Source organism: Lolium perenne, chromosome 4 (genome assembly GCF_019359855.2).
Source record: "Lolium perenne isolate Kyuss_39 chromosome 4, Kyuss_2.0, whole genome shotgun sequence".
NCBI lineage: Eukaryota > Viridiplantae > Streptophyta > Magnoliopsida > Poales > Poaceae > Lolium > Lolium perenne.
The window spans coordinates 319,229,594-319,255,435 of record NC_067247.2 but is presented as its reverse complement, the minus strand read 5'-3'; the positions used below and the strand labels follow the sequence as shown (position 1 = coordinate 319,255,435).

The window sequence follows — 25,842 nt, the reverse complement described above, 5'->3', positions numbered from 1 at the left end:
GGTCATATTGAAGTGAAACGCATGAAGAAACTCCATTCCGATGGACTACTTGAGTCAATTGACTTTGAGTCACTTGATAGATGCGAAGCATGTCTAATGGGAAAAATGACTAAGACTCCATTTTCTGGTATTATGGAGCGAGCTACAGACTTATTGGAAATCATACATACCGATGTGTGCGGACCAATGAGTGTAGCCTCGCGCAGTGGTTATCGTTATGTTCTAACCTTCACAGATGATCTGAGTAGATATGGGTATATCTATTTCATGAAACATAAATCCAAAACTTTCGAGAAGTTTAAGGAATTCCAAAGTGAAGTAGAAAATCAACGTAACAAGAAGATCAAGTTTCTGCGTTCTGATCGCGGAGGCGAATATCTGAGTTATGAGTTTGGCATGCATTTAAAGAAATGCGGAATACTTTCACAGTTGACACCGCCGGGAACACCACAGCGCAATGGTGTGTCCGAACGTCGTAATCGAACTCTCTTAGTTATGATTCGTTCTATGATCTCTCTTACTGATTTGCCGTTATCGTTTTGGGGTTATGCATTAGAGACAACTGCATTCACTTTAAATAGGGCACCATCTAAATCCGTTGCAACGACACCGTATGAATTATGGTTTAATAAGAAACCTAAGTTGTCGTTCCTTAAAGTTTGGGGTTGCGAAGCCTATGTAAAAAAGTTACAACCGGACAAGCTAGAACCCAAAGCGGAGAAATGCGTCTTCATAGGATACCCTAAGGAAACTATTGGGTATATTTTCTATCACAGATCCAAAGGCAAAATCTTTGTTGCTAAGAACGGAACCTTTCTTGAGAAAGAGTTTCTCACTAAAGAAGTGACTGGAAGAAAAGTAGAACTCGATGAGGTTGTTGAACCTTCTCTCGAAGATCAGAGTAGCGCAGTTCCGGAAGATGTTCCTGTTCAGCCTACACCGATTAGAGAGGAAGCTAATGATAATGATCATGAAACTTCGAACGAAGTAGCTACTGAACCTCGCAGATCGACAAGGGAGCGTACCACTCCTGATTGGTATGATCCTTGGCTAAATGTCATGATTGTGGACAACAATGATGAAAACCCTGCGATGTATGAAGAAGCGATGATGAGCCCAGATTCCAACAAATGGCAAGAAGCCATGAAATCCGAAATGGGATCCATGTATGATAACAAAGTATGGACTTTGGTAGACTTACCTGATAGCCGAAAGGCTGCCGAGAATAAATGGATCTTCAAGAGAAAAACAGATGCTGATGGTAATGTTACTGTCTATAAAGCTCGACTTGTCGCAAAGGGTTTCCGACAAATTCAAGGTGTTGACTACGATGAGACTTTCTCACCTGTAGCGAAGCTAAAGTCTGTGAGGATTTTGTTAGCAATAGCTGCACTTTTCGATTATGAGATTTGGCAGATGGATGTCAAAATGACGTTCCTTAATGGTGACATTGAGGAAGAGTCGTATATGGTACAACCCAAAGGTTTTGTCAATTCTAAAAATGCTGACAAGGTATGCAAACTTCAGCGTTCCATTTATGGACTGAAGCAACCATCCAGAAGTTGGAACCGACGCTTTGATAAGGTGATCAAAGACTTCGGGTTTATACAGTGTCATGGAGAGGTCTGTATTTACAAGAAAGTGAGTGGGAGCTCTGTAGCATTCTTGATATTATATGTAGATGTCATATTATTGATTGGGAATGATATAGAACTATTAAGCAGTGTAAAAGGTTATTTGAATAAGTGTTTTTCAATGAAGGACCTTGGTGAAGCAGCGTACATTTTAGGCATCAAGATTTATAGAGATAGATCAAGACGCCTAATAGGGCTTTCACAGAGTACATACCTGGACAAGATTCTAAAGAAGTTTAGAATGGATGAAAGTAAGAAAGGATTCTTACCGATGTTGCCAGGTAAGGTCTTGAGTAAGACTCAAGGTCCGGCTACGGCAGAAGAAAGAGAGAGGATGAATCAGATCCCCTATGCCTCAGCAGTAGGCTCTATTATGTATGCCATGCTGTGTACTAGACCGGATATAGCACATGCTGTTAGTTTGACTAGCAGATATCAAAGTGATCCAGGAATGGAACACTGGACAATGGTCAAGAATATCCTGAAGTACTTGAAAAGAACTAAGGATATGTTTCTTTGTTATGGCGGTGACCAAGAGCTCGTTGTAACTAGTTACACCGATGCAAGTTGGAACACCGATCCTGATGACTCTAAGTCTCAGTCTGGGTACGTGTTTATATTAAATGGTGCTGCAGTAAGCTGGTGCAGCTCCAAGCAGTGCACGGTGGCGAAGTCTTCAACATAATCGGAATACATAGCGGCTTCGGAGGCTTCATCGGAAGCGGTATGGATGAAGAGGTTCATTGTTGAGCTTGGTGTGGTTCCTAGTGCATTGGACCCACTAGTCATCTATTGTGACAACATGGGTGCCATCGCCAATGCACGAGAACCAAGGTCACACAAGAAGCTGAAGCATATCAAGTTGCGCTTTCATTCGATTCGCGAGTACATCGAAGATGGAGAAGTAAAGATTTGCAAAGTACACACTGATCTGAATGTGGTAGATCTGTTGACTAAAGCTCTCCCTAGGGCAAAGCATGACCAACACCAGAATGCCACGGGTGTTAGGTACCTTACAATGTAATCTAGATTATTGACTCTAGTGCAAGTGGGAGACTGTTGGAGATATGCCCAAGAGGCAATAGTAAAGTGGTTATTATATATCTTTAGGTTTATGATAAATGTTTATATATCATGCTATAATTGTATTAACCGAAACATTGATACATGTGTGTTATGTAAACAACAAGGAGTCCCTAGTAAGCCTCTTGTATAACTAGCTTGTTGATTAATAGATGATCATAGTTTCATGATCAAGAACATTGGATGTTATTAATAACAAGGTTATGTCATTATGTGAATGATGTAATGGACACACCCAATTAAGCGTAGCATAAGATCACGTCATTAAGTTCATTTTCTATAAGCTTTCGATACATAGTTACCTAGTCCTTTCGACCATGAGATCATGTAAATCACTTATGCCGGATGGGTACTTTGATTACATCAAACGCCACTGCGTAAATGGGTGGTTATAAAGGTGGGATTAGGTATTCGGAAAGTATAAGTTGAGGCATATGGATCAACAGTGGGATTTGTCCATCCCGATGACGGATAGATATACTCTGGGCCCTCTCGGTGGAATATCGTCTAAATTAGCTTGCAAGAATATGAATGGTTCATAAGAGACCACATACCACGGTACGAGTAAAGAGTACTTGTCAGGAGACGAGGTTGAACGAGGTATAGAGATACCGATGATCAAACCTCGGACAAGTAAAATATCGCGTGACAAAGGGAATCGGTATCGTATGTAAATGGTTCATTCGATCACTAAGTCATCGTTGAATATGTGGGAGCCATTATGGATCTCCAGATCCCGCTATTGGTTATTGGTCGGAGAGAAGTCTCAATCATGTCTGCATAGTTCGCGAACCGTAGGGTGACACACTTAAGGTTTGATGTCGTTTAAGTAGATATGGAATATGGAATGGAGTTCGAAGTTTTGTTCGGAGTCTCGGATGGGATCCAGGACATCACGAGGAGTTCCAGAATGGTCCGGAGAATAAGATTCATATATAGGAAGTCATTTTATAAGTTTAAAAATGATCCGGTGCATTTATTGAAGGTTCTAGAAAAGTCCGAAAGAAATCACTATGGAAGGCGGAGTCCCGGAGGGACTCCACTAGCATGGCCGGCCAACCCTAAGGGGGAGGAGTCCCAGGTGGACTCCACCTAAGGTGGCCGGACACCCCCTCCCCATGAAAGGTGGGAGTCCCACCTTGAGTAGGACTCCCATCTTGAGTAGGATTTGTCCTTATGGCAAGTTTTGGTGTTGTGGTCTTATTCGAAGACTTGGACTACAACTCTTGGGGGTTCCACCTATATAATGAGGAGCAAGGGGAGGGGGCCGGCCACACCAAAGCCCTCTTGGCCGCAGCCCCCAAGTGGCCGGCGCCCCAAGACCCCCTCTCCCCAAACCCTAGCGCTCCTCCTCCACATAATACTCCCGCAGCGCATAGGCGAAGCCCTGCCGGAGTTCTCCACCACCACCGCCACCACGCCGTCGTGCTGCCGGGATTCCGAGGAGGATCTACTACTTCCGCTGCCCGCTGGAACGGGGAGGAGGACGTCGTCTTCATCAACACCGTACGTGTGACCGAGTACGGAGGTGCTGCCCGATTGTGGCACCGTCAAGATCTTCTACGCGCTTTTGAAAGCGGCAAGTGATCATCTTCTGCAACAACGAGATCTAATCTCGTAGGCTTTGGAAATCTTTAAGGGTTAGTCTCGTGATCCCCTCGTTGCTACCGTCTTCTAGATTAGATCTTGGCTTGTGTTTTCGTTCTTGTGGTAGGAAATTTTTTGTTTTCTATGCTACGAATCCCATCAGCAACTATCATGTGTTGTGTGCTACCACGGTTTTTTGGGCATGATAGTTTCTAAGGGTTTGTTTTATTCATAGGATTCATAGAACACATGAATAGAAAAACAGTAGGATTAGAATGTCACGTCCAGTGAAATCCTACTGAATTTGGAACCTACAGGAAAAAAAAGTCAAGCAGCGTTTGATTCACGGGAAAATCAAAGAAATTGTAACATGAGATTTGAGTGGATGGAAATTTTTATCTAAAACATAGTGCAATGCAGTTCTATAGGAAAAATTTCTGCACATTCCTAAGAATTGAATCCTACAAATTAAACGGTGCCCACAGGATAAAAATCCTACAAAATTACTACAAGATTTTTTGAATCAAATTAACAAGTCATCAATGTCTAATTATCTCAGTAACTCATATGTTCCATGTTACAGTTGGGCCAAAATCAGTTAGGCCATTATTGCTTGTTCATAATGTGTTGTTTTCCCTTTGGCATATGATTACAGGTTGCCACTATGTTAGTACCCCCAGTTGGATATTCTCCGTTTATTAGCTCGTATTTTCCTGAACGTTGAAATGATTGAGTGTGCGTGTGTGAAATCCGTGTAGGGTGTCAAGTGGGATTCCACCTAAATCCCACTTATATTGCATTTTGCTTTTCCTAATGTAAATTTTGATACAAAAATTTGAACTGGAAAAAGCAAAATATACAAAAAAAGTGAGATCCCACCTTGATACCCTAAATCCGTGTCAACAGTGACTAGGCATGGCTGTCCCGTCGAGGCCTGCCATGGCGCAGCGCCGCGCAACGAAGACGAACCACGTGGCGTCTCTTTGGATCGTCGCGTTGGGCGCCGCGTGCGACCCAGACGGACACGCGGACGCGGGGCGCTGTCCGCGTGTCCGGCCGGCCACGCAAACGCCCCAAAACGGACGGCCCAGCGCGTCCGTTTGGGTCGACCGGTTGGAGATGCCCTTAGCGATCTGTTGGCGATAAAACGAGCCCATCGGTGGGACTGAAACCTTCTCTGTTGTGTTCAATCATCTGATAAAGCAAGCAGGTCCATTTTGTTTGCGTCCATCTCGGCGTGTTCGTGGAAAGCAGGCCGTCGGCAGGTGAAGGACATGGTCGATGCCGATCATATCGATCATATCGTCAGCCAGATTCCACCTCCGGGCTCCGCATATATCCCCCAAAATCTCATCGGACGTGATGTGCGGGCAGAAAGCAGAAAGCAGCCCGCAGATAACATGTGTAAATCAAATCAGCAGCTCCTCTTCCTCCGCTGCGAACCGCCCGTTGGCCGCACCCTCAGGGTATCATAGCATCGATGACGCGACGGTACAGTACGTGACAGGGGCTAGTAACCGGCCGGGACAGCTTAGCGTCCTTCATGTCAAGCTTGATCGAATCGGATCGGTACGTACCTAGTAGAACGGGATTTGATTGTACAGCTCGAATCAATGGCCGCGTGCCTGTGTGTGTACAAGATTGGCTCGAATAGTCAGTCAGCAGGGGACGGATCCATACGAATACGATCCAACCGTATCTTTCCCCAGCGCCGGGGGCCATGGTGGGCGGTGGAACGCGCGGGAAAGATCCCGCGCGCCACGGCGCGCGCGAAAACGCCATTGGCGCGCGCTCGCGCCCAAGTTTCCCGTCAGGCCGCCTGCTATAAAAGACGGCGGCGGTCTCACACGGACCGCATCACCTTCCTCTCCCACTCCACCTTCTCCGGCGGCCACTCCACCTTCTCCGGCGCCATGCCGCGCACCCTGCAGGCCACGTGAGCCAAGCTCTCCCTCGCCGCCCGGGCCAGGTTCCCGCGGACGGAGGAGGAGGAGCGCGCGGACTCGCGGTGGGTCGCCGACGACGAGGCGCTCCGCGTCGCTGCCGAGGCGGCGGCAAAGAAGGCAGGCGACGTCGAGATGGTGGAGGCGGCCGCGGACGGCTGGCACGAGACCGCGGACGGCTGGTACGAGGCCGCGAAGGAGGGCGGCCGCCGCGGAGGAGCCCATCGACGAGGAGGACCTCGCGCCGGCGAATATCAACACCGCCATCGAGGAGCGTCTCGCCGATCTCACGCGCGTGACGAAGGAGCACGAGGCCACTGGCGGGCCGGCCGCCGCCGATTAGGCGACCTCCTCGGCCGTAAGAACGAGCCGATCGCTATGCGAGCAGCCCGTCACCTCATCCAGATGCCCTCGCCCGAGCGGCGCGCCGGGAGGATGCCGAGTCGGCGAGCGCGGCCGGCAAGAGCGCATGCGCCGGCGGCAGGAGAACCACGAGGCCCGTGCCCCCGCCCGCGTCCGCTGGAGGCGCGCACCGCCGTGGAACGCGCCGCCTGCGCAGAGCTTGAGGTATGCGGGAAGCGGATGGTTCCGCCGCAGAGGCGGAGCGCGAGCGCGCCCGAGGTGCTCGGACGGAAAGGAGGAGGATGAAGGCCTCCGCCCAAGCCGCCGCTGCCGCCGCCGCCGCCGCCACCGTCGACGCCGCGCCACCCAGCTGGTAAGGTTGAGTGGAATCCTCCCGCATCGAGTGAAATCCACGGCCCCGACGGCGAGCCGGCGAGGAGCCGCCGGCGAGGCCGCCGGCCCCGTACGTAGTAGGATAGGAGTAGTAGTTAAAAAAATTTGTAATGGGTTCTTTTTAATGACAACAAATGTTTATGTCTATGACACGCGGGCCAGGGGCGGACAAGGGGCGGACGCGAGCGACCAGCCTTTCGCGTCCGCGGCCACGCAAACCCGGGTTTGCGTCGTTCCGAACGCCGCGGCCATCCGTTTTAGGGATGGGTCCGCGCGCTGGGCCGGGTTTTTGTCCATCTGGACCCATCCGGACGCGCGGACGTGGGCGTTGGAGATGACGGAAGCAGCCGCATGCGATTCCATCGGTTTGCTATCCCGCGGCCATGCACGTGGGATGGGATCATGAATTCATGATCTTGCTAGATACAGCCACGTGGATCCTGAAATTTCCATGTGATCGACAGGCGAGACAAGTCAAAAGGCTGGGCGTATGCATGGACGTACGAAAGTAGGTACATATGTACATGGTGGCAGTAGCTTCTTGATGACGACGGGTGAGCGCCGCCCGGTTCATCGGTGAGAAGAATAAGGTTCGCTCGTTTTTCGAGTTCAACACATGACAACGTGGTATACAAGTCGTATAAATTCCACGGACGCACACACATGTGTGGGGCAACGCGTGTACTCCATACGTGTTATTGTGTTTAAGTAGAGGCCATGGAGGAGGCTCCATATTTTCGTAGCATGTGATGCAAAAAACCACGAGCGGCACCATCGTCAGCAACGTACAGTAGCCAATTCCTTTTTTTAGACAAAGCAAAGTCCCATGTGTCAATCTGGGCTCATTCCCTCCTAGGATGGGCCGGGCTTAAATGCCTGCATGCCCACGGCAGAGGTACCCAACCTTCTACTCACACACGCATTGCAGTACTGGGCCCTATGCAATGGAGATCCGCACCTCCTCCTGAAATTTTTGGATCCACGGCGGCGTTAGTACTCGGTCCTAGGGAATCCATGGCGGCGTGGGCGTCGTCAGGCTCCGGCAAGCTTCGATTTCTGGCATCCATGGCGGACCTCACCGACTCCGCCGTCCTCGGGCTCTGGACCTCGTCACCGTGCGCCGCCGCCGTCCTGCGCCTCGCTCCCTCACGCTGGTGCTCCTCCTAGATGCTGGTGCTCCTCCAGCTGGTGGCCCAGGTCACCGGCGGTACAGCGCACCGAGTACGGCTACGTCCTCGGGTAAAAACTGCTACGGTGAGCTCCTTGCTGTTCCCAAGTTCCTCGGCTACAAACTGATATTGAGTAGGAGTAACTAGGTTCCTAGGACTACAAGTGCAAATTGAGAGAAACAAATTTGTGGAACAAATTGAGAGAAACAAATTCCTTAACAAGCATCAGCTCTTTAATTAATTCTTCAGTGGTAAGAGGGGGTATCTTTAGCTTCCACATTATCAGGAGTCCATGATTGCATGATTTGAGCGTGATTCAAGTATAGGAAGACAACATTAAGTTTAGCCTTTTTTCTGTTTCGTGAACTGCATTTTCTAGCAGTATTAACATGTACTCCCTCCGTCCCCAAATATAAGGCACATAAGGTTTAGTCAATAGTCAACATATTTTAAGTTTGACTAAATTTATACGTAAAAATATAAATATTCACAGTGCCAAATCAGTATCAATAGATTCGCGAGAAAGCATAGTTTCTCGAAATGTCCATTTGATATTGTAGATATCCATATTTTTACGTATAAACTTGGTCAAACTTAGAAGATGTTGACTTTTGGCTAAAGTTTAGGCGCCTTACATTTTAGGACGGAGGGAGTAATGCTGAATTTCGCTACCAACAAGAGTATCAGCATAACCTGTGACAGCGTCAACCATATGTGCAACTTCAGTTCACTAACCCAAATGACCAATCAGGCAGCTGCGTTTTTACGCATGCAGTGTAGCCTCTTATCCTATCGTCTTATATTTTACAGTTCATGTCCTGCACCAGTGGCTCAATTCTTGAATAAATATCGTAATGTTCTGCAAGTTGAAGAGCACTCTTAGAAAAAGTCAATGGGCTAGTACCATATCTTTACATTTTTGGCCATTTCCTGTCATCAATGAATGTGATGAAGTGTTCATGATTTAATTCAATTTCATAAAAAAAACACACACTAGACTCTCTTTTTTTGGGTATATAACCATATTTGACCAATTAAGTCATGTGCTCTTGCCACTTAACACATTGGTCTTTGAGAACCAGACACCATTAGATGACCATTTATGTCGATCGTTCATCACTTGAGGATGCGCTGATCCGTGCACCAAGGTTCAGTATGTATACTGTCATTTTTGTTCATTCGTTTCTTCTTTGTTCCTCTTGAATTGCTGGGTCATTCTGGATAGACACGATTGTGGGCCATGAATGAAGCCTTGTGGCGATCAACTAATGCTCTGCTATGTCCGCCTAGCAACTGCATATCATGGATTTTGTACTATTCAAAACACAAATAAGATGCCAATATCCTGAATATACACAGTGAGTGTGAACTTCTAATTCACAACAACAAAATTAGACTATCCAAGAAACCGAGTATTACAATCATGTCATTCGTCTTCATGTTTATTGGCAGTGATTCAGTACATAGGGAACTACCACTGGAAAGCACCTACCCATTTTTGTTGGTCAAATCAAGTGTGAGTAAGATATTGTACCAGTAAGTGTATGATATATATATACCTGATTTTTTGCCGATGCTATATATACATGTTCTTGTAAGTTTCTGCACAAGGGCCTTTGGCTTCTGCTGCATTATTCATTTGTATTTGAGTATTTTTATTTGAAAAGTGAGTGGGTGATGTTAGTTTTGGATGTATACATATTTACTGGCCAGATAGGAGTAATAAGATAATGATGGACCAGTCAGTTTTGGGTTTATGAACATTCTGCTCTTTTCTCTACAATAGCCATATGAACACAACAACACTACTCCTTGAAGATCCTTGCTCTCATCTCTAGCAATTATAAGTGAACTATGACATTCTAAAATTCATCCATTTGTTCCTCACTTTACCCCTAGTTGTTGTGTTTCTAACTGTGTCTTTTATCTGTGGAATCGATTTGCTAATTTCTAAGCATGATGAAACAGGAGCTCAATCGAGAGGAGGATATGATGAAGGCTGACTGGACAGTCGATGAAGAGTCATGAGTTCATTGAGTCTGTTGCTGCACCTAACAAGATTCTCTCAGCTGCTGTGACTGAAGGAAATCTCTGTTGATGAGTTGTAGCAGGCTGATCTGATGGATGATGGGAGTGTTGAAGAAAATGTGAATGTAGCTCATGATGCTCCGTTTGCTTGCAGGCGCTAATGGCTGCATGTACCAACCCAGAGGTATAATGCACTCCATTGCTAGTTTGCAAGATCTGTTCTAGTGAACCTCATGGCACTAGTTTACTGAAACTCTACATGACTGAATAATTGCAAGTTGAGATTAATTTACAAGTAATCCTTGAAGTATATCGACATGAGTCAAACAACATGTTAGTACTTCAGACAATATCAAATATGCTTCCAAGTTGCAGAAACACGAGGAATCACATGTCAATTTCCATAGTTATTTTGCTTGCGGTATTAAGAATTGCTTAGCAATCACAATCTTGTAAGTTGATGTTTTCTTTTCTTATGGTGCAGTTGATGTGAACCCGGCTACATGAACACCTTTTACTAATGTGAAATGCCTCAATGCCCATAACCAAATAGCTAAAGGACTTCAAGCATCATCAGTGAATGCATTAAAGGTTCATGTGTCACCAAGAGGATTAAGTGCCACTTCAAGGACTGCAAGTGCTCATTTTCAAAGGTGTGATTTGCAATCTTGCATGTTGACTTTTTCTCATGGATTTGTTTCTCTGCAATAAATTGCAAAACTGCTCTGTTTTCATTCTCAATAACTACTATATTAAACCTTAACAAACATCTTTTTTCTCCTAATTTTAGATTTATTTTTTACCCTGCTGTCCTGCTGACACGTGTTTTTACATGCCATGTTATTGTTTGGTGTACAACTTTGGAGACGTCTTGCAACTTTTGTCTGATTTATTACAGTGTAGTTGTTCACGTGGTGATGCTTTATGTTTTAGGCCCGGGTTAGTCTAGCATATTCCTTCGCCGCTTTGACCTACGCGGTTCTCTCTAGAAGACTCCCCTTGAGTTCCGCGCCAGAGCCTCTCTTCTTCTTCCTAGAGCCCGTATTATTCTCAGAATAGCAGCCTCCCTTTGTCACGATGTATCTCCACCCATCTCCCCCAGCTCAGATACTCCTACGCCCTTCCGTGGCCACCTGCTTTGCCTGGTGAGATCACGCTGATCTGGCCGACGGCGGCGCGCTATAAGAGTAGGAGGCTGTGCTTGGAGAGGAGGCGTCGAATTCAGGCGAAGAACACTCAAGATCTGCGGCTCATGGAGATGTGATACCGTGAGGATCAAGTAGAGAGCTGGTTGCGAGCACAAAATTTTCCCCGTCCTGGCTGGAAGACGAGGCCTCGATCGGGCAAGCCCCTCCCGGAGGGCCTCTTCAATCTTTCTCTCTCAGACTTATCAGCACTTCGCTCATGGTAAAGGTCTGCGTGCAACGGTGCAAGTCCGGCAAAATCAGTGAGGAGGAGCCTTCGACATCCGCTACCACGTGACGTATCTTCCCCATTGAAGTCAGACACAAAATCGGCGCCTGATGAAGATGTGATGAAAATTTCGCTGCCCGGGCTCTCCCTAACGCGAGATCTCCCCTGGTCGAGCTCCCTCCGTGGTCGGCGGCCATGGTGCGGGTCGGTTCCTAGCACGGTTTTCCCCACCCGGGCTTTCCCCTACCACGAGATCCCTCTAGCCGACGAGCTCGCTCCGTGGCCGGCGGCCATGGTGTGAGGGTCGGGCCCTTCTCTGGTGTAGCGGATGTTGAAGAGGCGCTCTGGCTCCTCCGATGCAGGTCCTCACCTAGAAGCAGTTCCCGGCCCCAATTTCTGGTGCGTCTTATGATTGCTCAACGGCCGGTGTTGTGTATCTTGGACATCATTGGCTCTCAACGATGCCGTCGATTCTTTCTCTCTGCCGAAGGAGAGCAGCAGGGGAGGGGCGGCTCAGTCAAGGAGGCGACAGGTTCAGGTGGAGCGCCGCGAGGATTGACGACTTGAAGAGCGACATGGAGTGGCAGTCGTCGGGGTGGCCGACACGAATTCGTTTTCGCCTAAGCTCTCCTCCGTGGTCGAGCTCCTCGGCGGCCGGTGGGCGTGGCGTGGGTCAGATCCTGCTCTGGTGTCGCGGCCGTCACCGTTGTGCTCCGGTTCCCTTCGACGCAGCTCCACTCCTGGAAGGCGGCACCCGACACGATTGGTCCGCCGTGTGGGCGCTTGACGACCAACAGTGGTCGAGCTACTCAAGGTTCTGATGCTGGCCGCCATCGTCACTTGCTGGGATGGGAACTGCTACCACTTCAACTGCCCTTCGTCCTCTCCGTCGTAGGTATACGCCGCCTTTCTCTTCCTCTTGCTCGGTTGACTTCTTTTTCCCTTCTTTTCTCTCCAGTTCAACCTCTGGTGTGGTGCCAGTACGTGTTTGCTTCCAGTGTGGGTGTCGACGGAAGGTAGGAGGCCAGCCCCACCACCTCTGTTTCTTCTCATATGCACTGCGGGCTGCTTTGGATTCCGTCCGGGTGAAGTGGGTGTTGATGTGGGCTAGGATGGGAACGGCAACGTTGATTCTTGCTTGAACAAGATGGTCGCTCTCCATCGCGGATAGAGGATGCCAAGGTGAACTCCGTGCTATGCCTACTTCTGTATCTTTGTACGGCGGTATGCTAAATGTTTGGTCCATCGACTAATCGGTGTGTATGCCAGTTTTTTAATGTAGTATATCAAATATTTTTTACCCGTGACCATTGTATTGGTTCAGGTGTTCAGTGTTAACATTCAGCTGTTGGGTTGCTATCCGAGAATTCAGAACAAGAAGAAGGCAGAAGTTCATGTTGATTAACATGACAAGACAGTGAATATACCCGGTAAATGCTCCAAAGCATTAGCCTTCGATGGAGCTGGCAAAGAATCTTTGCAAATGTTACAAAAAAAAACATAGTAGTGATATTACCAGATGGCACATATAGTTTTCCACTTGCAGAAGCAGCCACCTTACTGACTATGTTTAGCCAACTGCAGATCAAGTATTACTTCCTGTTCAAAAAAAAAGTATTACTTACAATTCCGAAGTGGTGTATGTATATTAAGATTCGTACATGACTGCTCATTTTGGAACCTTTCTTAATGTAAGCACCAGGTTTGTTGAACTTTACACCTTTTTGGTTTGATTAAATTGATAGAAACTTGATGTTGTAATCACTTCCTTTGGTGCATGGTTTCAGGAGATAAACACATCCAGCTGTTTCATTTGAACTTCATTTGTTTGACTAAAAAATTGAGCAATGATATGTTATACATTGGGTCTCAGATTTAAATTTGCTTTGGAATACAAATGTGTGATTTATTTGATCATGGTTGTTATTCTTCAAACAGGTTACAATCACATGGCCAGTGACATGTGCAATAAGCGGTAGTTTTGGGCTTCTTTTCTTGTGAGTGCCAGCATTACAAGGGGCCCTAATCCAGCCAAAGGATCAGCAGAATTGGTTGTCTAATTCATGAACATTTGTCAGAGACATGGTTAAGGTCAGTAGTAGGTCTGCTAAAAAATGTTTCCGGAGTATCCCTCCAAATATGAGCTTTTGTAATAAAACGATTCTAATGGTAGAATATAATGGCACATACTGATAATTAAATTGTAGCTTTGACGCAAAAAAGATACTGTCCAGGTAAAACAGCAGAGTACATTGATATTAAGAGCATGTAGATTTAAAAGGAAAGTTTTCTCTCTGCTTCACTGTTTTGGCATTTCTTAAATTTAGTAATTATGTGAGAATTTTTTCTTTCTCACCCTGTTTAATAATCTCAGAATTAGAAATGTATGCTGGAGTGAGCGGAAACCACAGATTGTTATGGAAGCAAAGAGGCAGTCAAAAGAACTGGGGTGTAGACAAAGTTGACGTCTTGCAACAGTTTTGTTGGAGGACTTGACTCAAAGTATGAAACAAACCTGAAATTGTATTTGAAACAGCCAAAGTTGATGCAAAGTATAAAGCAAACACAAAGACTGATCTTCTTTTCCTGATGCACCAGGGAGTATATTCAGACTGGATTCTTACCGGCTACATGGCGTTTTGGCACCGTTAACAGTACATGGCAGAGCAATGCTTTGCATCTACTGGTTATTGAGAAATCCGAAGTTCTGACTTCTTCACTCTAGCATTATATCTTTTATTTGTCTCACCATCTAGAACTTTTTCTTTGGAAATGAAAGCTTAATATGTTGATTACTCTATACCACGGTAATGAATTATAATATATGTTTGCCTTATAATGTCAACCTGTAGATAGAGAGTTCTTGTGTTTATGAGGCTATACAAGAACCATGTATCTACAGGTTGACATTATAAGGCATAAACTATCTAACTTCTCTTGCGGTACTATGGTGTACCACTTTAGGTACGTACAAGTACAATCTTTGGAATGCTATTAGCATGGTTGATTCAACAAGTAAAGCATGGTGTCGGTATCTAAATACAGTAGCAGAACCAAGTTAATCTTCTTTTATGTCATATTGTTATTTGAAACAAGTAGCCTCCCTTTTAATCAAATAATATGATCCTCTGTTGTACTCAAGGTCCATAGTTCATGGTATAAATATATGCATTTCACCGCAACACTTCAGTACTTGAGGGCAAAATATAGAACCTCCTATACTTCATTGGTAAAATTATTTCTTGGAGCTACATGGGGTCCTCTTTATTATGTACCCTTCTTTTTTCTGCATCTCCTTGCTTGGTTTACATAAACATAGAAGGCTACAATATTTGTTTTATCATCTTTGGTTAACGATTACGAAGGAGAAAAAATGCCTAATGAATGTCTAATGCATTGACAGATGCTGATCCGTAGAGCCTGTAAATTTCTTTTTGTGGGTATCTTTGTGTAGAAGTGTAACTGTAACCAGTGACACAGGACAGTCGTGTTGCCGCAGTCCAATATTCAGGTACACATGAAAAAAAGTATTTCAGAGATCATGGTGCTAATTCATTTTTTCATATTTATAGTTTTGGTCTTTTTGGTTAAATAAGATAGTGCAAAAGATCCTACAAAAAGGTTGTGCTTTCTATTTCAAAGTAACAAGTTATTATAGAAGTCAAGAAATTAAATAAATCATACATTTACCTCCATATTTTTTAGGTCCTCGGCAACAATATGCCATCTCAATAACTTTAGTTAGATATGAACGAACGAAACTTTAGTTAGATATGAACGAACGATATGATATTGAAAGTTGTAGTCGTTTTTGATGAAATATCATAAGAACTATAGAAGATCCAACAAAAATTCGTTCTTCGAAGATCCAACGAAAATGCGTTCTTCCTATTTACAAAGTAATAGACCACTACAGAACGTAATGGATGTGTTATATGTTCCAACCAAGCTAGGTATGAAAGCAAATTAATTTACAAGAAAAAATATGTTATACATTTTCCAATATGGCAAGATCCAGTAAGTCTTCCTCTTTGCTGCATTTGTCTTACAGTCTGAAATAGCAACAATACGTTAAGAATGGGTCCTCAACAACAATATGATACCTCCATATTTTGTAGGTCCTCAGTAACGATATGATATCTCATTAACTTTAGTTATAAAGGAGCAATATGATTCCTAGGTACTGCTAAGTATAATTTATCTTTTGTTTCCATTGTCGGTTGTAGGGCTGATTAGATTTTTCTTCAGATTGTCCTGCAAATATCCCTGTTTTTTCTGATTTTGTTTGTTCTTTTCTAAATGGAATTCACTCTTATCTCTTCGTGAAGATTAACCTACAACTGCAAATGTATTATTGTCAACTTTGTTATATTTTCTCATTATCATTGTAGTAAGGCATCATGACATCTTAGCTTCACTTTGTTTGAAATATCCAGTTGAATGCTATCATGGTTTGCAACAGTATTGTTTAACAACAGGAAGAACAAGAGTTAATTGATCTTCTTACTTACCATGTTTAGTGCTCATTCTTTAAGAGGGACATTACAGCAACATGTAAGCAATTGGTGGATGATGCAAGCAAATATATAGCTTAATAAAGCGCCCGTTATCGAAAAAATAGCTTAATGTCCATCGTGGGACAATATTGAGCCAACTCAGGCATGCTTCTCTCATGTTCACTACCATCTTAGATATCATAAGTGCAGACCACTAGCATGTCATTTGTGGCAATGTACGTGTATCAACTTACCGTGAGATTGTATAAATTTTTGTCAAATATGTAATCAACTGCTATGCCAATCTGCCATTGAACTGAGAATCGCCTGACAGCAATTGCTACTACCTTACACCAAAAGACAATTACAACGGACAACCTTGTGGCACAACAATTACTACTACCTTTCACCAAAACACAATTACGTCGGACTACCTTGTGGTGTGGCATGCCACCGTGCACATACTCAATGCACACCCGCATGTTTTGCCCCCACGTTTTCTCTGACAACAAGACCGAGACCAACGACCATGGAGACATTGTTGTGGCTGATACCAGCAAGAATCTGGACTAAGAACCGGATGATCAACCATATGATCTTTCCTCCTGTTATCTTATCCTTAGTCAAAGTGTGAGCTAGGATAATCTAACAGGCCATGTGCTACTGCCGTCTGGCTCTGCCCAGTCTATGTACAACCTGCCATCATGTAACACATTAGCATTACCATGTGTTCTGATATAAATATTGTTGTTCACTCAAGTATTACGTCTAAAACTATATATCTTATCAATTCCCCAGCGTTACTTATACCGAGACCCCTGCCAAAGATACAAGACAACAGGTGCTGTGTTGACAGCTTCAAAGAAGATGCTTGAACTCAGAATCCACCCAGTGTCTTCTCCCTGCCCCATACAGTGTGTTGGCGATAAACGTTTTCACCAACTAGAAGTCGACAGGATATGAGAACAAGTAACTCACAAGGTGCGATCTATAAGAGGAGAATACTTTTTAGTCGTAGTGGCACAATGTGATCTATTCTCTTTTGGATAGAAATGTCTGTTGTCTTTATAATGCAATGTGTGTGCCAATGGTTTACATGCAGTTTTGGATTCAAGCACATTATGGTCTTGAGTAAAAATATTTTATTGAGTTTACATAAGTTAAGATTCTATGTATATTTAAGTTGGTGAAAATATCTTCCATTTGAATATATATGGTTACAACGTCATATGCAGGTTTAGAAACTGTGGTACAAATCAAAGTATGATGTATGATGATTTCTAAGGAAGATAGTTTCGGTTGATTTTCCTGTTTTAATTTACAATGTGTGTCATTGATATCACCTACTATTATTTTTAATGTACTGCGGTTAACTGCAATCTCTTGAAAGTAAAGAAGGAAAAGAAACATGTGACTGCCAATATTTTATGGAAGGTAATGCATCTACATATTCACATTCTTTATGTTTTCAATTCTCTATATTATCTTCTTTGCTTCGGTGGTGGTTTTCTCTATTGCCAGTTTACACACTAAGGTGAAAACAATAATCAAAAAAATAATTGTCCCATCAAGACCAGTCTAAACATGTATTACAATTTAAGTAGTGTATCCTGTTTTTCCATCGAATTTTCCACCGATCAGCCACGATACTGGTGCGGCGTGCCGCCGCGCCGATCTTTGCTAGTAACTTTGAACTCCAGAAATCCAATTTGGACGAGCATATCACATGGCAGTGCATGAGCAGAGTAGACCCTTCATCTGTAGATTCTCTGGGTATGGCAAGAGATTTTCGTACACGCATGTAGGGGACAATCAGGAGAATCTAGTGTTCGCGTGCACGATGAGGTAAAACACGAAACAACCTCTGGAGTAGTTTTGCTTCTGTAGCCATGCTTTTCTAGCTACAAGGAACTTTTTTTGCACTAGGATGTTTAGAGCTTTTCTTTCCATCAAATCTTTGAAGGGCGAATTCCTTGCGTTTGATGCCTGAAGATTGATTAGTGTGGCGAGAACACAGGAAAACAGGGGGCTGGGCGGAGGGCATTCACCGCGGTCGATCGGCGGCCTTGGAGAGGTCAGAGGCGTGCTGGAGCGGGAAGAAGACGATCTCTTTCCTCGGCGGAGCGGCAGCGGAGAAGAACTTCGTGAGAGCTGTGGAGGCGGTGGACGGCGAAGGAATACGAGGGAGCTGCGGAGATAAGGGAGGACGAGCAGCCGTGGAGCTTGAGCGCGTCGCCGCTGTGGAGCTTGAGCCCGTCGCCGCCGTTGAGCTCCTGGACGTCGCCTCCGTTGAGCTTGAGCTCTTGTGCGTGATTGCGTTGATAGCGGATGGAGCTCCTGCGTCTGGCCATTGTGGAGCTCCTGCGCGTTGCCACCGTGGAGCTCCTGCGCTGGTTGCGCCGATCACGGCTGATCTTGGGTGGGCGCTGATCCCTGGCGGATTTTGGGCGGGCGAATTCCGGGCGCTGATCGTCCTCACCTGCTCTGATTGTCGGGAGCTCGCAATCGAGCGGCGGACAGCAGGGATAGCAGATGATGACTGGGAAATTTTGAATTTTGAATCCAGCCTAACTTGTAATTGTTGGAATCTGTGTGGGTTCATTTGTAAAACTGAATTTGAATAGATGCCGCACAGACTAAATCGGGATGGAGGGAGTACACAAATGGGTTTCACTCTTGCCTATTTAGGTTTGTGTCCATAACTACCACTGTGGGTTGGACAATGGGAGATGCAAAAAATATGGGGGGTGAACATTTGGTGCACATGAGCACTAGTGCTCCCGTTTTTGAAATATTTGGAAACTATAATTTTATGTTTTAAAAAAACATAAAAAATATTCCATGAATACATATGTATATGTCATGAATACCTGTGCGAAGTTTCAGTAAAAATTATGTTGTATTTTTAGCTACAAAAAAGAAACAAATTTATGGCTGTATAGGGACAATTTTTGTCAGAAATTTATCTTTTTATATAGTTCATAATACAACATATTTTTCCAAAAAAATTACAGTACATTTAGAAGATTTCTATGTATGTACAGATTTAAGCTTAATTTTTTAAAATCTCAGAAATATGGTTTTTAAAAACTGAAAACGCTGGTGCTCATATGTTAAAGTCACTTTTCAAAATATAGGGCAGCCATAAATGGAACGCAGGAGACAGAAAGGATGAAGAAAGAAGAGAGGGCACCATTCTTTGCGCGAGAAAGAAATCCGTGTGTAAAATGCTGTGTCCTAGGGAATATAATATGGAAGAACGGCGAAGTTGGACTGGAGCGACCTAGAGTTCTCCTGTTTGACGTCCACGTTTCAACACTAGCTCCTACGTGTTGACAAGCCACGCTCCCACCCGTCCATGCATGCTGCAGAGCGGCAGGCTCTATCGGTGGGAGCGTATACAGGCAAGTCGGCCGATCACAGTTCAAGTCACAACTCTCTGTTCGGGAGGTGCGTGAGCTGAGAGAAGAGAGGAGAACAGAAGCCCGCGATGGATCTGGTGAACGACATGCTCAACTGGGTGGCGACGCCCGCCATGATTGCTTCCCTCCTGCTCTTCTACCCGCCTTACTACCTCTTCAAGACCTGCTACTCCTTCCTTTCGTATCTCTTCCCAGAGGATCTTGCCGGCAAGGTCGTCCTCATCACTGGTGCCTCCTCCGGCATCGGCGAGGTAAGCAAGACAGCACATGTTCTTGTGTTCTTACAAAATCAGATGCTTTTCTCCTCTTTATGGGAGAACAAAGATAACTTATGAATTTTTCAGCAACCCGGATAAAATTTTGTAACTAGATGCTGTGCTGAATATGTTCCTCCCATCTGTATTGCAATGAACATTGGTTACTCCATGTTGGGATCTATATCTGCAGAATTTGGCCTACCAGTATGCTACCAAGGGGGCATCCCTGGTCCTGGTTGCGAGAAGGGAACTGAGCCTCCGACAGGTCGCGGATCGAGCATTAGAGATTGGGGCACCAGATGTGATCATTCTCTCGGGCGATGTCGCAGACCCTGACGACTGCAACAGATTTGTTCAGGCCACTGTTGATCATTACAGCCGATGCAAGTCTCCGATTACCACAAAACTTGGTCAACATATGTACAGTTTTACCACAAGCATTACGTTGGTATCCAATTGACAAGTTCTAACTTGTGTGTTTCAGTGGACCATCTCGTATGCAATGCTGGCATTGCAAGCGTGGGTGCCTTTCAGGAGATTCCTGATGTTACTAACTACAGCTCGCAGCTAGTAAATGACATGATTCCTTTTCCCCAGCTTGGCTTTTATTGTCGTTGTAGACAACCATGAGTGTCAAATTAACACCATGCATGTACTTTTTGTTTTACAGGATGTGAACTTCTGGGGTGCAGTCCAATCGACTTCTGCTGCGCTCCCTCACCTGAAAAGGACCCGAGGAAGAATCGTGGTCACTGCCTCGGCAACTGGATGGAATCCTGTTCCCCGAATGATCTTCTATAATGTAACTTGATTATTTCATCTGACTGCATCAGTTTTGACCCGTTGATATAGCATTGATGGTTGTTATCTATTAATTTCGTTTGTTTAGGCTGCCAATGCTGCACTGATAAACTTCTTCGAGACTCTGCGAACGGAGCTTGGCAGTGAAGTTGGCATTACAATAGTGACGCCTGGGTGGATCGAGTCAGAGATGTCAAAAGGGAAATTTCTAAAGGAGCATGGAGGAGTGGAGGTTGATCAAGAATATCGTGATGTGAGGACGCTATCTTGCATACTCTGCTATATTTGAGCTAAATTTCTGTTACAGCAAGAGAACAATTATGATGCAATTCTTCCACAAAAGACTTCCGAAGATGACTGTAATGCAATGCTTGCACAAAGGTTTATCTAACTATGAGTACATTTTCAGGCTCAAATTGGTCTCTTCCCCGTGGAGTACGCGAAGAACTGCGCCAGGGCCATGGTGCAAGCAGCTCGCCAAGGTGACCGGTATCTAACTGTTCCAGCATGGTTCAGTACAATGTACCTGTGGCGGGTGTTTGCACCGGAGGTCGTTGAGTTCTGCTATCGCCTCGTGTATATGCACAGTCAGGGCACCAACCAAACCGATGTGCCGAGCAGGACGATGGCTGAGGGTGGCGGGAAACAGCTTCTGTACCCCTCCTCGCTGCGCTCTTCAGACGTCAAAAATGAATAAAAATAAATATCCTTAGTTCCTTCGATGTGGATGCTAGTGTGCGGCTAGCTGGCCTCTGTAATCCCCGCCAAATCACCCTTAGGTTTGCTAGCTAAGCTTATAATCTCGAATAAGCCAGTGTTACTTAGTAGTGCTATGTTTAAAGGTGCGACTTAGTACTCTATGTATGGACTGGTTGGTTCTTAAGAATAATGATATGCACTTCTCTGGATAATGATATGCACTTCTCTGGACTTGTTAGCATCAATGACACGGCATACGTAGGGGAAACTGGCTCTGTCTGGGACACTGTTATTTTGTGGTCTTTGCAGAAACACACCGCTCGGTCATGGATTTTCTGAATACCATGCCTTCTATCACCCGATCATTACATTAAGCTGGAAAACCTTTCATCTGAAGAACTTGGAAAATTAGAGCCCGTTTAAATTTTCCATTCCGACAAGGACACCCAACTCATATTTCTGTGATGCATGTTGGCTAAAACTATCTGAACTTACATACAGAGTCGCTCCTCGGTACGGGTATCCAAAGCATGGGAGAAAATCAACGCAACACTGAGAGAGAGAGAGAAGAATGAGACTTTGGCTCATCTATATAGCTCCCGTTGGCAACTGTAACTGAAATACATGGTTTCTGACTTTCTAAAAGATGGCTAGAGGAAGCAACTAAACTGACATGCATTCTCAATCTCGACTACAAGAAAATGGTATATGATAATACTGAAAGAAGGGGTCAATTGCCATGAGGAACAGTACCAGTAATCGTTTGCCCTCCGTTTGTCCTCCAGGCTACAAGATGGATCAGAAAATACAGTGACACTCGGATATGCTCCTCTAGCCCAACAAGATCCAATACAAGAGGATGGATCAGAAAATACAGTAACACTCCGATCTGCTCCTCTGGCCCAACAAGATCCCCCACAAGAGGCAAATCCAGTTTACTGACAAACATAGATATAACTACAGCAGTGCTTAGTTGATCAGAGATGTACTAGACTATTTTATTTTGGAAAAATAAGGAGTTCATTGTATATATCAGAAATAGACTAACAAGACATAGAACAACGACAAAAAACCCGAGAGGAGCCATGGTATGGAAAATGAGAAGAGGCGGAAGATGAAATGGTTGAACAAAGAATGATCGTGAAATTCAATGGAAAATTAATATGTTCAAAAAATAAATATGTGTACTGTGCCTACAGAAAATAAGCTAATAAGCTAATGAATGAAGAAACAAAATGAAGGAAACTTCCAAAATAGAGAATTAAAAAAGAATCTCCAAATGTGAAGAAACATCATCTAAACTCTGAAGTCTGAACAAAACAACATCTGAACTTTGAACTCACTGAAAATTGAAGACTAAGATTTGAAGAGTAAAGACTGAGATCCTTTCAGACTGAGACCTAAAAGACTGAATGCATAGATGGAAAGAGATCGGAAAAGAAACGTAAGCAAATAGAAAGTGAATAGTGAAGAAAAATCCTATGGTTTAGGAGTGGAAGATAGTAAACCAACACTATGATGAAAAACAGATACTCCAGATTTAAGAATAAGACCAAGAGACTTGATGACTAAATAAAAAAGAGGAAAATGATGAATTGAATTACCCGATGAATCCAAAATACTGAAAGCCCTATTTGAGTGAATGAATTTTGCAATGCCAAGACAAAGTGACTTTCTAACCAATAAAAATAGGTAAATGATGAACGGCCGAACTCAAGATTATCAAAGCGAAGGAAAGAGTACTGAATTTTGAAATGTCAAGAAATGAGTAACTGACAATATTATAGAATAAACTGAATTTTAAATGCTAAGAAATGAGTGAAAAGAATTAGTGCCTTAAGAATAACTAAGATACTAAGTGAAATGCAGAACAATGAGCAACTGAATTAATGAGATAATTACGAAAATAAAACGAGAGACTGAATAAGAAATATGATTGAAAAAATAGCATGAAGAAAGAAAATAACTAAGAGACAAAAAAGAGATAATGAAAGATTGAATGACCTACAGAATATCGGCACACCTTGCTACTAAGCATAACATTGGTGTCATAAACTTCGGAAGAAAATCCATAGCGAGAACCTTTGGATTTTAGTAAAAAAACTGAAGAAAGAGGGGCAGAAGAGTGACAAAAATCACTAAAAAGAATACATAAATGGAAAAAAAATGAAGACTGCAGAAAGGAAATGAAAAAAGAGACACTGATGAACTAAGGACTGGATGACGAGAAGAAGAGTAGAATAATGAGTGAACAAGTCTATTAGGACTTGTCGCAAGATTTTCATACGTGGGACACAAGCATATGCTTTTATCATTCTTCGGAAGCTTGTGTCCATTTATTTGTCATTTGTGTTGAACAATTTGCATTACCATTTGAGAACTATGTTTTATTTGTTACATGTGTGGTTGTGAGGCATATGGATTTCGAAATTTTATATGGTTGAGATTATTATTATGTATGGTATGATCTCTGTATCTCAACTTGCATATTATTATGTCTCATATGTATGCAAATGTTTTCTATATCTATGTGTTGGGGGAGCTTTGAACCTAATGTGTGCGTTTGTATTTAAGTGCAAATTACTTATATGCACATATTTAGGGGGAGCCTATCTATCTTATAGAAACATGTTGTTGAATGTTTATGATCTTTCTTGCAAAATCCCGGTATTATCATTAAACACCAAAAAAAGGGGAGATTGAAAGGACATTCCATGATCCCTAGTGTTTTGTGTGTTTGGAGACAACACCGGCGACCATTTGACGATGTGCTAAGTGATACTGAGATAATATACAATTATCACCGTTGGCTTCGATCCCCCAAAAAAGAGAAAAGGTGTGCCAAATATTCCAGTCAGCACAACCCCAGGGCAGCACCGCCGTCGTCTCCTGCCTCGTCGCCAGCTCTTCTTTAGGAAAATCTCCACGGGTGGTAGTACCGCCTATTTGTCAATGGTAGTACCGATGAGGACGCTCCAACAGTTATTTTTTTCCCTGAAGAGTATATATAGAAGCCTTCTTCCCAAATGATGGCTGCTCGTTTTCCTCTAGAACCAATTACCATAAAGCAGAGCCACAAAATTCACCAGATCTCCTCCCTCAACCACCGAAATCTCTTGATCTTTGGAGAATCGAAGGAGAAGACCAAGATCTACATCCTCACGAAAGAGATTTGAATTTCCCCCTCATTCACTTAAGGGCCCTTTGACTAGAGTTTCCTTTGGAAACCCTAGTTTTTGTTTACTATATTGGTAGTTCGTTATTGTGTTGTAACAACCTTGGGAGTCTCCAATTCAGTTGTAGATGCGTGCCCCAAGATCTCCTTGTAAAGGCCCAACTTCCACCTCGAGAAAATCCCTTAGTGGACACGTGAGCTAGGCCTTTGTGGCGTTGCTCACCGGAGAATAGGGTGATGCCTTTATGGCGTTAGTTAGTCCTTAGTGGCAACAACACCCCTCCAATGTAGACGCACTTTCCCTCAAAAGGAAGAAACTAGGGGAATCATTTCTCGTGTCTCTGCATGGTCCATTCTCGGTTACTTCTATCCTTTATTGTCTTTATTGCATCTTGCTTAGTTGTGTAGCTAGTCATCTAGGTAAATTCACTTAGTTGCATATCTAACGAATTTGCCTTTTGTGTCAAGACTAAATTGAAAAAGAACTAAATTTCGTATCACCTATTTACCTCCCCCCCCCCCCCTCCTCTAGGTGTGGTATAATCCTTTCAGTAAGGCCCATGTAAGTCATAATATACCAAGTCCAAAATTTATTGCTGATGAAGCATGTATATATTTCCTGAAACTATTTTTTATCAGGATTATGTGTGTCTTAACATCTTTCTGAAACTTACTTGTGTGCTGATTGAAGTGTTTAACTATGTGTATGTTACTTTATGTTTAAATGTCGCTTGCCAAAGTTGTCAATTCTTGTCGTATTGTCTAATATTTTTATGTGTGCATTTGGATGTACAAACCAAGGCAATTTACCGATATTGCGTTTTAACAAGTGTCCACTTTCGTATTGTATCTGCCATGCATCCACTCCATATCCGTCTCTGGCGATTTCCGCTTCTTATTTGTTATCAGGGTTTTTGGTTTCATTTCTTATTCAGGCACCACAAATGAAAACGGAAACGACGAAGTATGTTTCCATTTCGATTTCAATCCTACTTTGTGGTCACCATGCCATGAAAAGAAGGAAGCCACACATTTGTCGTTACGCGACGGCCTTGACGCTATAGCAGGTAACTGTGTAGCAATTTCATTTAGCATAACCTGGTTATAGCGCGCTATTTAAAACTTGCCTCTTCCTAATTAAGCAAGGAGAGTTTTGGAGCAAATAATTATGATGACTCTCTAGTTTTCCTAAATGTCATGTGCCTTTGGGGCAAATGTTGTCTATCAATATGCATGTGTCCATCGAAGAGAGAGGGTGAGTAGAGTTCGTAGGAGACTTCGGGAACTTTGAGGCCCCAGTTCACTCTCGCAAAATATGAAATAATATTAGTGGAATCAACATCTTACAAAGACTTGAATAGACAACTATAAACATCCATACATATATGGCCACCAAGTGC

General features: G+C 43.8%; 1 protein-coding gene and 1 long non-coding RNA gene across 9 annotated transcripts; both read left to right on the top strand.

Annotated features, from left to right (window-relative positions):
* The first annotated feature begins 7,847 nt into the window (after positions 1–7,847).
* LOC127296315 (uncharacterized) lies at positions 7,848–17,776 on the top strand. Of its 8 annotated transcripts, XR_011743831.1 has the most exons (8): positions 7,848–8,236; positions 10,120–10,363; positions 10,664–13,283; positions 13,531–13,683; positions 13,967–14,094; positions 14,191–14,296; positions 14,996–15,103; positions 16,887–17,776. It is a non-coding gene; the product is annotated as an uncharacterized lncRNA (long non-coding RNA). The 8 variants fall into 8 exon arrangements; XR_011743828.1 differs by lacking the exons at positions 14,996–15,103; positions 16,887–17,776 and having other exon boundaries at positions 7,849–8,236; positions 10,664–12,774; positions 12,917–13,283; positions 14,191–14,980; XR_011743830.1 differs by lacking the exons at positions 14,996–15,103; positions 16,887–17,776 and having other exon boundaries at positions 7,861–8,236; positions 10,664–10,832; positions 12,551–13,283; positions 14,191–14,980.
* Positions 17,777–19,318: 1,542 nt separating this feature from the next.
* LOC127296317 (11-beta-hydroxysteroid dehydrogenase A) lies at positions 19,319–21,468 on the top strand. Its single transcript, XM_051326365.2, has 6 exons — positions 19,319–19,761; positions 19,958–20,150; positions 20,252–20,337; positions 20,438–20,569; positions 20,657–20,821; positions 20,978–21,468. Exons 1-6 carry the CDS (start codon positions 19,579–19,581, stop codon positions 21,263–21,265), a joined length of 1,047 nt encoding a protein of 348 aa, XP_051182325.1. The 5' UTR covers positions 19,319–19,578; the 3' UTR covers positions 21,266–21,468.
* The last annotated feature ends 4,374 nt before the right edge of the window (positions 21,469–25,842 follow it).

Excerpts from the sequence above, each read along its gene's own strand:
- LOC127296317 (XM_051326365.2), top strand. The coding sequence starts at position 19,579 with ATGGATCTGGTGAACGACATGCTCAACTGGGTGGCGACGCCCGCCATG. Across the intron at positions 20,338-20,437 it reads CTAACTACAGCTCGCAGCTA|GATGTGAACTTCTGGGGTGC; the intron begins GTAAATGACATG and ends TTTGTTTTACAG. Across the intron at positions 20,570-20,656 it reads CCCGAATGATCTTCTATAAT|GCTGCCAATGCTGCACTGAT; the intron begins GTAACTTGATTA and ends TCGTTTGTTTAG.